Source organism: Pseudopipra pipra, chromosome 16 (assembly GCF_036250125.1).
Source record: "Pseudopipra pipra isolate bDixPip1 chromosome 16, bDixPip1.hap1, whole genome shotgun sequence".
NCBI classification, from domain to species: Eukaryota; Metazoa; Chordata; class Aves; order Passeriformes; family Pipridae; genus Pseudopipra; species Pseudopipra pipra.
Window position 1 is genome coordinate 1,783,173 of NC_087564.1, and position 12,925 is coordinate 1,796,097.

A 12,925-nucleotide genomic window follows, 5' to 3' on the forward strand; every position below is an offset into this window, starting at 1 on the left:
GGGGGAGTCTCATCCCGGAGCAGCACAGGAGAGTGGTGGCACATCAGAAGTGCAGAGTGCAGCAGGAGGAGGTTGATGGCAAAGGCTGAAGGCTCCAGCCTGACCTTTAATGTCACACGGGGTCCCTGGGGTCTGTGCCCATGGCAGAGCTTGGGGACGAGGGACCCACATCGGGGCAGCTGGGCACTGTCAGGGGTCACCTCACCCCAAATTAACATGGGCTCCTCACCCCAGGCAGGGTCTGGGCACAGCCATGGTGGGCAGGAGTGGGCACTGCCGCGGGGTCCAGTGGTGGCTCTGGGGGGCATGAGGTGGCTCAGAGGTGGCTGCCACCCTCACCTTTGCCAGGCAGCCCGTTGAGGGGGCTCAGCACTGGCCGGTTGCTCTCGTTCAGCCGCCGCACGCGGTAGCTCTCGTAGTGGACGTTGTGGGTGATGTCCTTCAGGTCCTGCAGGTGTGACCTGCTCAGGGTGGCAAGGGGAGGAAGGGCATCATGTCACTGTCCACTCTGCCCTGCTGTCACATCAGGAACTCCAGCATCCCCTGCCCGGTCCCCCACTCACCGGATCAGCAGGTCCCGCAGGAGGGGGAACTCGCAGTGTGCTGGGTTCTCCACTGCAAAGCAAGGCAGAGGGGCAGCAGGTGGGTAGTGGGCGGGCAGGAGGGCATGGTGGTGGGTGGATGCCCAGGGAGCACATCCCAACATGCTCCAGGTACCACTGGAGCACCAGCATGGCTCCATGACACATCTCAGCACACACCCAGGCAGGGACGCACCCCTGGGTGCTGCTCCCCCCAGCTCCACGGGCCCCCCACGCCTGGGGAGGGCTGGAGGTGCAAAGGGCTCCGCTCACCTTCGATGATGCCCCACTTGGTCTTGCGGCCCAGCACTCGCTTGCCGTTCACCTGGTGCTCCTGGTCCGCCCCCACCACGGCAAAGGGGATCTTCTCCTGCCAGTGCAGAGTGCTGTGCTCACCCCGGGTGCTCAGGGCTGCCCCAGAGGGTCTCTCGCCCACCCTTCTCCCCAGGGTTGGCACCCCCAATCCCAGCATCCTGGCACTCACCCGAATCCTGTCATTCAGTGCCCTGTCTTCAGGGTCCTGGTCGAAGTCCTCCTGTGGGTACACGCTGATGGCGTGGGTCTTCAGGTCCTCCTGGATCTGTGGGATACAGGACTTGAGCTGGGCTGGGGATACAGGGGGCACCCTAGGAGTGCCCCAGGACCTGTCCTCACCCGCTGCTTGAACTCTGCCCGTTCCTCCAGGGTGAGTGTGTCGGCTTTGGCGATCACTGGCACCACGTTGACAATCTTGCTGAGCCGCCGCATGAACTCCAGATCGAGTGGGCGCAGCCTGCCAAGGACCACCACCATCACCCTCACGTGACCCCACCACTGTCACCATGGGGTGGAATCACCACCATTGCCCTGGGGTGACCCCCCCATCATCACCCCAGGGTGACACAACCATCCCAGGATGACCTCACCACCATTAGCTCAGAGTGACCCCATCACTGTCACCCTGGGGTGACCCCATCACCCCATAGGTGCTGCAAGTGAGGACTCACCAGTGACCTGTGGGGGGGACAAAGTAGACACATCCATGGACTCGAGTGTCTGGGATCTTCCTCTTACGGGTGATGAGGATCTCCTCCCGTAGGTACCTCTCGTACTGCTCGTTGATGTACTTGATGATGGGGTCCCAGCTGAGGACGAGTTGGGGGACAGCATCTGAGCTCAACCCCCACCCCAAACTGTCATGCACCAAGCTGGGCTGCTGCATCCCACTGTGTCCTACCAGTTCTCATTGTTGATCTGGTCTCCAAACCCCGGCGTGTCCGTCACTGTCAGCTTCATCTTCACCCCCTTCTCCTCGATGACTGGGGCAGAGAGGTGGGTCAGTGGGGATGAAGCATTTGGGAGAAGGAGGGGACTGGGGGAGGGGGGTCAGAGGCTGCCCTCACACCTCCCCCTGGTCCTCTGTTTCTCTCAGGTGTTGGTGGGACATGTCCCCACGGTGATAACCTTACCATGGGTGATAGACTGGAGCTGCACTGTCTTGGGAATACGTTCCTCCTGCTCAGGCTGCGAGGATTTGCGGCTCACCTTGGACTTGAAGAGGGTGTTCACCATCGTTGACTTGCCCAGCCCACTCTGCCCTGAGGGGACACCGGCAGCTCTGGTTTGTCCCCCAGGGTGGTAACACTTCGGTATCCATTAGAGAGTATTCCAGAGGCTGGGCTAGTTCAACTACCTCCCAAATAAATTTATTCCCCAAGGCCATAATACTTCATTATCCATTGGGAAGCATTCCGGAGGTTGGGATAGCCCATCTTATCCCCCCAAGTAAATTTATTCCCCAAGGCAATAACCCCTTGGTAGACATTTGGGAACATCCCAGAGGTTGGAATAGTCTGGTTTATCTCCCATATAGATTTATTCCCAAGGTTATAACACCTTGGTATCCATTTGGGAGCATCCCAGAGGTTGGGATGAGCTCACCTATCAGCATCACTGTTATGCTGATATGGGATGTTGGGGTATGGGATGTTACTGCTCTTCAATTCTTTGCTACTTAAATAATTTAAAATCCCTTAGATTTCCTTAAAACCCCTTAAAAGCATAATTTCCCCTGGCATAGCAGAATCAGAGCCAGGATTCCCACCCCAGCCAGGAGCAAACCCTGGACCCAATGCTCACCCACAACCATGATGTTGAACTCAAAGCCCGTCTTCATGGTTTTGATTTTCATCTGGTCGAGCACAGCTTCAATCCCCACATATCCAAAGAGCTGGCAACCCACCGGGCCGGGCGCTACAGTGACGGGCACCTCCTCCTCCGGCACGGCCGGCGGCTCCATGCTGCACTCCTCGGGCTCCAGGCTGCTCCCTGCATGGGCAGGCAAAGGCAGGTGAGCCCGGAGCCCCTGGTGCCCACCCCTCCGCCGGCACCGTTGCCTGAGCAGCAGCCGTGCTGGCGGGCACACAGCCCCGGCACATTCCTGGCAGCTGGCGAGGCTCAGCCTGGCAACACGAGCACGCCATCCCTGGCACACTGAGGGTGCTGAGGAGGTGCCAGGGGCATCTTCGAGGTGGCTCTGCCACTGGACCCCCCCGATGCCACCGGTTGCTCTGTGATGTGGCATCGGGCAGCATGGCCATGGCCAGCTTCCTTTGCCCGGCCTACGCCGCCGCCAGTGCCAAGGCCACCTCCTGAAGCACCGCTCCGGCCCCGGCACAGCCAGAGGACTCCCGGCCTGGGGCAGGCAGAGCCATCCCACACTGTACCCAGGCATCGGTCACTGCTGGGCAAGGGGCACTGGGGGGGGTCGGAGAGCGCAGCGCAGGCACCGGCACAACCTGAGCCCCCGGGACACGGGGTTTGTCCGGGGGACCGTGCCCAGAGCATGCCCCAGCCTGGGGGCCACCGGAGCCCTGCGCCCGCTCCAGCCCTTTGTGCGGCAGCTTGGGGGGCCTCCAATCCCTTTCAGCCTCCCCCTTCTCCTCCTCCTGCTTCCCAGCACGGCCATTGTTCAGGTCCTACCTCGGCGCCGCGGTGCCCTCGCTCAGCTCCTCGCTACGGTCGGGGGGGCTCCCCCGGGTGCCATCAGCATCCCCAGCCCCAGCAGCGCCGCAGCCCGGCCCCCTTCCCTCCGCCAGCTCCCGGCTGGCACCAAACCGGCTCCGGCTCGGCTGCCGCTCCCACGCATGACCAGCATGGCAATATCCCGCCTCCCGCAGCCCCCTCCCCGCCACAGCCAAGCCCCTGTGCCCACTTTGCCGGCTGACTGCTGAGTGCGGAAGGCACCGACCCCGCTGTGCCCACCCGACTGTGCTCGCCTCAGCCTCCAGCCAGGCCAGCATGGATGCAGACCACCCCCATGGCACAGGGACACCCCTACTCCCTGCCACAGCACCCATCGCCCTCGTGGGTAGTTGCAGTGGCACTGAAGGGGAGTGGGAGTGTTTGACTGTGGGTACCATCCCCGCTGGCACCCACGCACTCCCTGGCACCAGGGACCACCCCAGTAGCACCCGTGCCCAGCCCTGGCACAGCAGGGTGGGATGAGGGGTGGTGGTCCTGCCACCCTCCCACTGCCGCAGTGCCCCACGGCGCCTGTGTCCCCCCACACCACAGCCTGCCCCATATGTGCCAGCCAGCTCTTGGCACCAGTGAGGCCGGAGTGGCAGCTTGTGATGGCCCAGGCTGCCAGGTGTCCTGCCGAGGCCATGTCCGTGTGCCACACAGCCAGGGGACCAGGGCATGTGGGCAGGGGCCAACCTGAGCCAATCTGGGGTACCAGATGATGGAGCTGAACACACCCATTGCCATGGCAACAGCATCCAGCTGGTGGGGGGGCACCCAGCACCCTGTGCCCACTGGGTGGGCACCTTGCCAGGGCGATGGCAGGGTGGGGGACAGCAGTGTCACATGTGCCAGCTGCCCCGTGCCCCCGTGGGTCGGGGTGTTCCTTGGAAGTGGCGAAACAGCCATAGATTTCCTGGTGACAGCAGTGACACCCAGATGGGGGTGCTGATAGCAGGCAGGGTGCCCACTCTTGTGGGGATCCACCCATCCAGCACTGCCCCTCCTGGTGGGCTGCTCCACAGGCAGGCAGGGAGGTGGGATGGGATGTCCCCATCAGGAAGGGGACCCTGACAACCACTGAGAGAGATGCTCATCCGGACAGGCCATTGCTCCTGGGGGACACTGGCCCCCCTGCACACCCACCCTGGCCCCACTTCCTGGTCCTTGCCAGCCCTGGAAGTTGCCAGGACAGATCCAGAACCAGGTGATGCAGCCACTGCCTGGAGCTATCCCAGATGGCTGGACACTGCAGGCAGGGAGCAGGCAGGATTTAGTGCTTGCACCCCTCAACTCCCCAGGGTGGTCCCCAGAGTGCAGCACCCATGCAGGGGCTCAGCCATCTCCCTGTGCTGTGCCAGTGGCAGCACCAAGGAGACAACCACAGCCAGAGGACACATCTGGTGGAGCTGAGGTGTGACACTGGATGCTGCAGCCACAGATGCCTCCCCCACAGGGTTAGAGCCCCCACTGCCCCAGCCCTTGGTGACAAAAAGCCCCGTTGGCAATGGCCAGCAGCCGGGTGGCCACGTGGAAGCTCTTCGGCATCCCCACAGAGCTCTGGGGCAAATGGCTCCTGCAGCCAGACCTGTTCCAGGACTCATCACAGATGCTCTTATTTTCCAGGCAGGGACAAGTAATCCCAGGTCCGTGGTCTCCTCCATGCATTTAATTACTGATGCGGGGTTAATTGGCCAGTTCCCAGGGAAGCTTGTAATAAGGCTCCAAGGGTGGAGGGTGCTGGGAGAGGATGAGCCAGGAGAGGAGCTCCCACTGTGCTGCTCCCACTCCCACTGTTTGCCATCACATCGAATTGGGCATGGGATGGGGAGAGAGTGGCTTTGGATCCGGTGCAAGGGGGATGACCCCTCTGGCAGAGGGATGGAGGATCTTGAGGATGCACCCACCACACCAGCCACACCACAGCTCTACCCGCCCAGCCCAACATGACCCAGAAATGCTGTTGCCTGTCCCGGTGCCAAACACATCCCAAGGGGACAGTGGTGACAATCCCCATGTGCAGTCAGACCCAGAGCCAGCCCGGCTGGCTGGCTGGTGCAGGAGAGAGCCATGGGATGGGGACAGGGGTGGCTGGGGACCGTCACTGAGCAGAAGCAGAAGTGAACCATCGAGCGAAACCCTGAGCCTACAGCACCGCTGGGGACTGGGGACCAGGGACAGTCACCCGGCCCCGGTGACAGCACCCCCCTGCCCGCACACCGCCCTTCCCGGTGCCACCACACCATCCCTACCTGGGCGAGCCGGCCAGAGCCGGGGTTGTTGCTGCCGAGAGCTGGTCACTAGGGCCAAATGGCTCCTGGGGTGCAAGGCGGAGGACGGCTGCGGCCCACGGCTCCTCCTCCGCTCCTCCTCCTCCTCCTCCTCCTCGCCCCAGGCCCTGCGTGGGCGACCCGGCGTGGAAGTGAAACGCGGCGGCCGCCGGCTCACTTGGAGCTTCCTCCCACGGGGTGTGGGACCGACCCAGCGTGCCACAACACCCCAAGGCCACCCACGGGTGTCAGCGGCTGGGGGCCGGGGTGGCCTCCCGGGAGAGGAAACAGATCGTTCCCACCTCTTCCTGGCAGAGAAACCGCTGTGCCTGAGTGGCATCTGCCAGTCCCCTGCCGGTTCCGGGCCATCTGCAGGGCAGCCGGTGCCCACACGCTGCCCGCTGGCTCGTGTCCCACCCCGCAGCCTGGGCACGCCACGCTCGACTGCCTGCCATCAACACAGCTCCATCCTGAGCACTGTATGTGTCCCCATCACCTGGGGTAGGTCCTGAGCACAGTGTTCCGGTGTCACCATAACCCTGGGTCAATCTGGAGCACCATGTTCCCATTTCCCCATCACCCTGGCTTGATCTTGAGCCAGGGTGTGACAGTGCCCTGTCACAGCCCTGAGCACTGTCCCCATCTCCTCGTTAACCCAGGTTGGCACTGAGCACTGTCCCTGTCACCCTGCCTCAGGACCAACCGCTGTCCCTGTGTGTCCCCATGCCCCTGACTCAGCCCTGAGCACCATATCCCTGTCCCCATCACCCATCTCAGCCCCGAGCGCTGCCCCCGGTGTCCCTATCACCCCGGCTCAGCCTCAAGCTCTGTTCCCCCGTGTCCTCATGACCCCGGCTCGTCCGGAGCGCCGTCCCTCCTCCCGGCCGGGTGCCGCGGGGCAGCCGGGCTGGCTGGGCAGCGCACGGGCATTGCTGGGGGATGATTCATCGCAGCCCGGAGCAGATGTATGGATGCCTTTGCCGCGTTAGTACTTAGGGCCCGGCGACGGCGGCCCCACGACAGCCCAGCGAGACGGGCAAGGAGCCCCAAGCACCCGAACGGGGAGCCCCGGCGGCAGAGACTGTCTCCCGGCCACCCCGGCGCCCTCCTGGAGAAGCCGCCGGGAAGTGGAACACGGGGAATCCCTCACCCCATGCCTGGGGACGGGCATGGGCTTGGCAGAGCCCACCCCGGCACGGCAGCGCTGGGGAGCCCGGCATCGTTCCCCGTGGCACTCGGTGTGCGCTGAGCACACCCCGGCGCACCTTGGCCCCCCGCCACCTCCTGCGCCCCACGGGAAGGGAGGAACAGGATCCGTTCCCGTGCCAAGGCGAGGAGGGAAGATTGGGGAAGAAAGCGCTGGACGCGGGACAAGATCCCGGCGATAGGCGGCACGCGCGGGGCCCGGCGCGATGGGGCACATGTGTCCCGACCTGTCTCCCCGTGCCGGGAAAAACAATTAGCGCCGGGGCGGCGTGGGAAGCTCGCCAGGCACCCCGGGGCCGGGAGTGCTGCCAGCGCTGAGCTCGGCTCCGTGCTCTACAGCCCCCCCACATCCAACGCTCTCCATGGCCCCCCGGCATGAGGAGCAGTGAGCTGGCAGGGCTCCTTCTGTCCCCGGCATCACCGTCACTCCACATCCACGCTCTCCCCGGCATCAGCGGTGGGGGTATTTTGGCAACGCTGCGCCCACCAAGGGGTCTTGGTGGGGAGAGGGGACAGAAGAGGAAGCGAGTCCTACCGTGCTCTGGTGTCCCCGCTGCCCTGCTGCCGTCTGCAGCCTTGCTGGGAGCTGCTGCCACCACGCAGGGTCCCCGTGGTCCCACCAGCCCGGTGCTGGGGGGGTTCCCTCTGGCTCCACGGGGCGCTGCCGGTGTCCCCAGTGTCGGCACCAGCACCAGCCCCCCGAGGAAGGCGGGCTGGGAGCTCACTTGCACTGTCTGTGGCTGTGACACCAGCTTGAAGGAGGCGGCTTGGGGGGCTGGCAGTGGGGGCAGCCCCTCGACCCTCCCCGGGGAGAGGGTGGCGGGGGCTGGGGCTGCCTCCCCCTGGCCCCAGCACAGCGGCGGGTGCCGGCGGGACGGGACGGGGCTGGCACTGAGGGTGACCCTCAGCTGCGGCCGGGATAGTATGCGGGGGGCCACGTCCCACTGCCCCGGCCCCTCTGGGACTGTGGGCAGCCCTGGCACTGCCTCTGTGCCATTGTGTGGGGCCAGGGAAGAGAAGGAGGAAGAGGAGGAGGAGGAAGGCTGGTGGGTGTGAGGCTGGGGCGCAGGGCTCTGGGTGCCCCATGGCGAGGGGTCCGGCACGGAGGTCCCTGGCTCCTCGGCGATGTGCAGGTCCAGCGCTGGCAGGGAGCCATGGCTGGCGGCGGCCCCACAGAGAGGGTGATCCAGCACCCCTGGGAAAACGCTTCCATGGGATGGGACCTTCTTCAGGCCGGGGCTGGTGGCTGGGGGGGTGCCCGGTGGCAGGAGGGGCCTGGTGGGTGCAGGGCTCTCCAGGCTGGAGGATGAGCTGCGCAGGCTCTCGCCGTCGCTTCCTGGCCCCGTGGCAGAGGCCTGGCGGGTCTGGAAGGAGGCAGTGCGGGCGATGCCGGTGCCGGCAGTGCCATTGGCTCGGCCAGTGGGATGGCTGGCACTGAGCCGGGTCCGCAGCACGGGGCTGGGCGCTGGGCTGGGGCCGGCGGCAGTGCCCGAGCAGGGGGGGTGGCTGGGCTGGAGCAGCTGCTGGTTCTCGCTGGTGCCCGAGGACAGCGGCAACACCAGTGGGAAGCTGGGCGCCTCATCCCCATCCTCTGCCTCAAACGACTTCTTGAGTGCTGTGGGCAGAGAGATGATGGCATGAGAGTGGCACTTGATGGCATCCACTAATCTCTGCCCCGTCCTCAGCCCCATGGAAGTCCCCCCAGCACCCGCAGGTGCCCCTCGCTTGTGAGCTGGTCCCACCCAGGACCCCACCCGCAGTCAGCTCCCTCCCATCCCTGCTGCATTGTCCCAGGTTTTATCATTGTTCCCAGGTTTATCTCGCCCGGGAGGGTGGCCGTGCCTCCGGCTGCCCTCACACACACTGCCCGCTTTATTCCCCCTGTAAGGGATCTGGCCGAGTAACCAGATCCCCGCCCGACCCTCTCCCCCTGCATCCATCCAACAGTCGGGATGGGAAGGATTCCTGCCCTTTACAGGGCGTTAACCCTGAAGCCTACTGATGGCAGGCAGGCAGAGCTATCACCGCACGCAGCAGGACCGCCACAGCTCTGCCTCCCATGCGGCTTCACAGCAGCCACGAGCCCGCGGCACGGCCCCGGGGTGCGAACCTGCCCCCCACATGGATCCCCCAACATCAACGTGGGTGTCACAGGGCCTGGCTCCAGCGCAAAGCCTCAGAGGTGGGGTCCCTCTCTCCCCAGGTCTGACCCCCGTGAAGACCCCGCTGTGCAGCTGCCCCCTCCCTCCAGCCCCGGCGCGGGCCCCCCCGAGCCGCGCTCCTGCCGGCGCTGCCAGAGCAGCACAGTGCGGTGCCGGCAGCCGGTCCCGTGGCCCCGGGGGGAGCGCGGGGGGCCCAGGCCCCCCCAGCCTTCCTCTCCCCCTCTGCCAAGCGGCGGGTGGCTGCCTCCCTCCAGGGAGGGTTGGGGGGGCCCGCACTGCACCCCTGCATCCCCCTGGCACTGACACGTGTGCCAACCTGCCCCAGCACAGCGCCCGCTGACACCGGGCCGCCCTCGCTCTCCTCTTCCTCGGCCCCACGGCTTGGCCGTGGTGTGGGGGGCAGCGGGGCTGTGGGGGTCCCATCCCCTCCCCAGCTCCCCCCGTGCCCGGGGCAGGGCAGGGGTCAGAGGCCGGGCTGTGGGCGCTGCTAATCACAGCTCTCCCCAGGGCAGGTATTTCTGTGGCCAGTCCTGCCCGGCCCCACCGGCCGGGCTGCTGGGGCCACGGGGTCATAGGGCCGGCGACCCCCGCCCCAATCCATCTCTCTGCTTTGGCACTGCCTGGGGCACCCCAAATGCCTCCTTTCATCCCAAACATGCCCCTGGCCCCTGACCCATCCTCACCCAGATCCCAGATGGTGTCCCTGATAGGCAGGGAAGAGGGGGAGCAGTGGGGGGGATGCAGGGCAAGGTGGGGGGGTGGGAGGTGGCAGGGGGGTCGAAGGGTGGCAGGGGGTGTGCAGGGTGGCAGGGAGTGAAAGCAGGGTGGCAGGGGGCTCTGGGGGATGTGGGGAGGTGAAGAGGAGGTGGCAGGAGATTTAGGGGTTTAGCAGGGGTCTTTGAGGGATGGCAGGGAGTTTGGGGGAGATGACGGGGGATTTTGGGGTGCTGGCAGGGATTGAGGGGGTGTCAGCCGGCAGCGGTGGGGTTAAGATGCTCGGGGTAGGTGCACACATTCCTCCCCGGCGAGGGCAGCAGCAGCCCCGGGGTCGGGTTTCGCCGCCCGCCCCCGGCCCGGCCCCCCCGCAGCCCCCGGCCCGCGGGTGGGAGCGCGCACACACGGGGAGCGCGCACCCGCACCCACGCGAACACGGGGGGGTCCACACACACCTCTCCCACCCTCCCTGCAGCTCTTGGTAGCCTCCCCCTTGCCCACCCCACGGTCGCACCCCCCGAGAGCACCCACATACCCACCACGCGCAGCCCCCGGGGGGGGGAGATGAGAACAACCCCCCCGACGTCCGTGGGGGATCCCGTCTCTCCACGATGCTCAGCACCCACAAGACGCCCAGCTCAGCACCACCCCCCCGATACTCAGCCCCCAAGGAGGACGCGCAGCCCCCCACGATGCCCAGTCTGGGGGGGACCTCTCGTTTCCCCGCGATGCGGAGCCCCCGGCACGTATTACCCTCCCCCTCCATATCCAGCTCCAGGGGGAAGCGCAGCCCCCGCCATGCTCAGCCCCCCCAGACCCTCAGCCCAGCAGCATCTCTCCCGAGCGATACCCAGCGCACGCTGCTCACCCCCGGGGGGCACTGCGGCCCCCCTAAAACTCCCAGCCAGCAGCATCCTCCCCACAACCCGCCTCTGCGCGGGGGGGCGCAGCTCCCCACGATGCTCAGCCCTCGGGGGAGCACCACAGCCCCCCAAGACGCCCATCCAGCAGCATCCTCCCCTCCGGGGGGGCATCCTCCCTTCCTCCCACGACCCCCAGCTCCGGGGGGGGGGGGTCCCCCGCGCGCTCTCGCAGCCCCCGCCGCACCTTCGAAGTCGGAAAGGATCCCGTCCAGGTGGTCCTTGACGGAGAGCCGGGCCATGGCGGGGCGGGGGGGGCCGGGGGCTGCCGCCCACCCGGGACACCCGCATTGGGTGGGGGCAGCGCCGGGGGAGCGGAGCGGAGCCCACCGAGCCCCGGGACGGGACGGGCCGGCGCCGGCTGCCCTGGGCGGGAGGGGAAGGAGGAGGGGACCGGCCGGGGGAGGGGACGGGAGGGGAAGAGAAAGGGAGGGGGGAGGTCCCGCCTGCGCCCCCGCCCCGGCCCGAGACCCCCCCGCCTCGCCCAGCCCGGCCCCCGGAGCTCCGGCGGCCCTGCCGCCCCCACCCCCATCCCGGGGCACTGGGATGCTGCAGCCCCGGGCTGGGGGTCCCCGGGAGGGCTGGGGGTCCCAGGCAGGGAGGCTGTAACGGGGGGCTGGCCAGGCTAGGGAAGTTCCAGGCAGCTGGGGTGGAGGTTCCGGGCAGGCTGGGGCAGGGAGGTCCCAGGCAGGCTGTGGATCCCGGGGGGCTGTGCTCCACAAGTTCTGCTCCCCCAGGAATTTCCGTCCTGGAGCAGGAGGAGGAAGATGGGTTGGAGCAGGCAGGGCTGCCTGTCACTGCCTCCCGGCTGGGTGTGCGGGGGTCTGTTGGAGTGTCACCAGCCTCCGGTGTGATGCTGTACCTGCCAGGGGTTGTGTCCCATGCTGGAACTCCTGGAGCATCCTGAGGAGCAGCTGCAGGGGACCCCACTCCTGCCCACACGGTGACTCAGGCAGCACCTCGGGGTGAGAGGCTGCCCCGGGGCTGCCCCCCTTAGCCCAGGGTGGGGGGCATCATCCCCCCCAGCCCGGCTGCCAAGGGTCAACTCTGTCCCAGCCCCATCCCGGGATGGGATCGGCAGCAGATGTGGAAGAGGAAGGAGCTGGAAATCCCTTCTCCAAACAGGGTCCTGCAGCAGAGCTCTGCCCTCACCGCCCTGCAGGGAACACCCGGCAGCCGGAGCACATGGAGCACATTCCTGTGCTGGACGGGGCAGGGGGCACAGCCAGGACATGGCCATGGGGTCCTGCCAGATCCTGCTGTAGAGACACAGAACACGACCAGGGAACGTGGGACAGGGCTGTAGTGGCCTTGGTCATGTCCAGGCTTTGGGAGCATTTGCTCACAGAATCACAGGATCATTTAGGTTGGAAAAGTCCCCTGAGATCATCAAATCCAGCCATCCCCCAGCACTGCCAAGGCCACCACTAACCCATGTCCCCAAGTGCCACATCCACATGGCTTTTAAATCCCTCCAGGGATGGGGACTCCCCCTCTGCCCTGGGCAGCTGTGCCAGGGCCTGACCACCCTTTCTGTGAAGAAATTTTCCCAATATCCAATTTAAATCTCTGGCACAGCTTGAGGCCGTTCCCTCTCCTCCTGTCCGTTGTTCCCTGGGAGCAGAGCCCGACCCCCCCCCCCCCAGCTCCCCCCTCCTGTCAGGGAGTTGCAGAGCCAGAAGGTCCCCCCTGAGTCTCCTTTTCTCCAGGCTGAGCCCCCCCAGCTCCCTCAGCTGCTCCTGGTGCTCCAGACCCTTTCCCTTCCCTGGACACTCTCCAGCCCCTTCATGTCTTTCTTGTGAGGGGCCCAGAACTGCCCCCAGCACTGGGGGTGTGTTGGGGTGCTGAGCCCACTGAGCTGGGTGGAAGGGCTGGAGTGTGACAGGAGCTGGGCTGGAACCAGCTCTGGAGCTGTTCTGAAGGATGCAGAGACCTTTGGAGCCTTAGGACTTTTCTGGAGCAGTTTTGAAGAGGCTGGAGAGGTTTCAAGCTGTTCAAACCCTTTTTCAGAGGAGGCAAAGAAGAGCTGGAACACTTTGGAGCAGCTATGAGTATTTTTTGATGAGTTT

At 65.8% G+C, this 12,925-nt stretch overlaps 1 protein-coding gene across 1 annotated transcript; it reads right to left on the reverse strand.

The window, feature by feature from the left end:
• Positions 1-72: 72 nt before the first annotated feature.
• SEPTIN12 (septin 12) lies at positions 73-11,162 on the reverse strand. Its single transcript, XM_064672535.1, is given in 12 exon segments — positions 73-461; positions 564-615; positions 855-951; positions 1,066-1,161; positions 1,236-1,353; positions 1,568-1,705; positions 1,798-1,879; positions 2,030-2,158; positions 2,700-2,888; positions 7,596-8,675; positions 11,044-11,119; positions 11,121-11,162. Coding segments are annotated over 12 exon segments (2,229 nt in total). The 5' UTR covers positions 11,148-11,162; the 3' UTR covers positions 73-316.
• Positions 11,163-12,925: the final 1,763 nt, after the last annotated feature.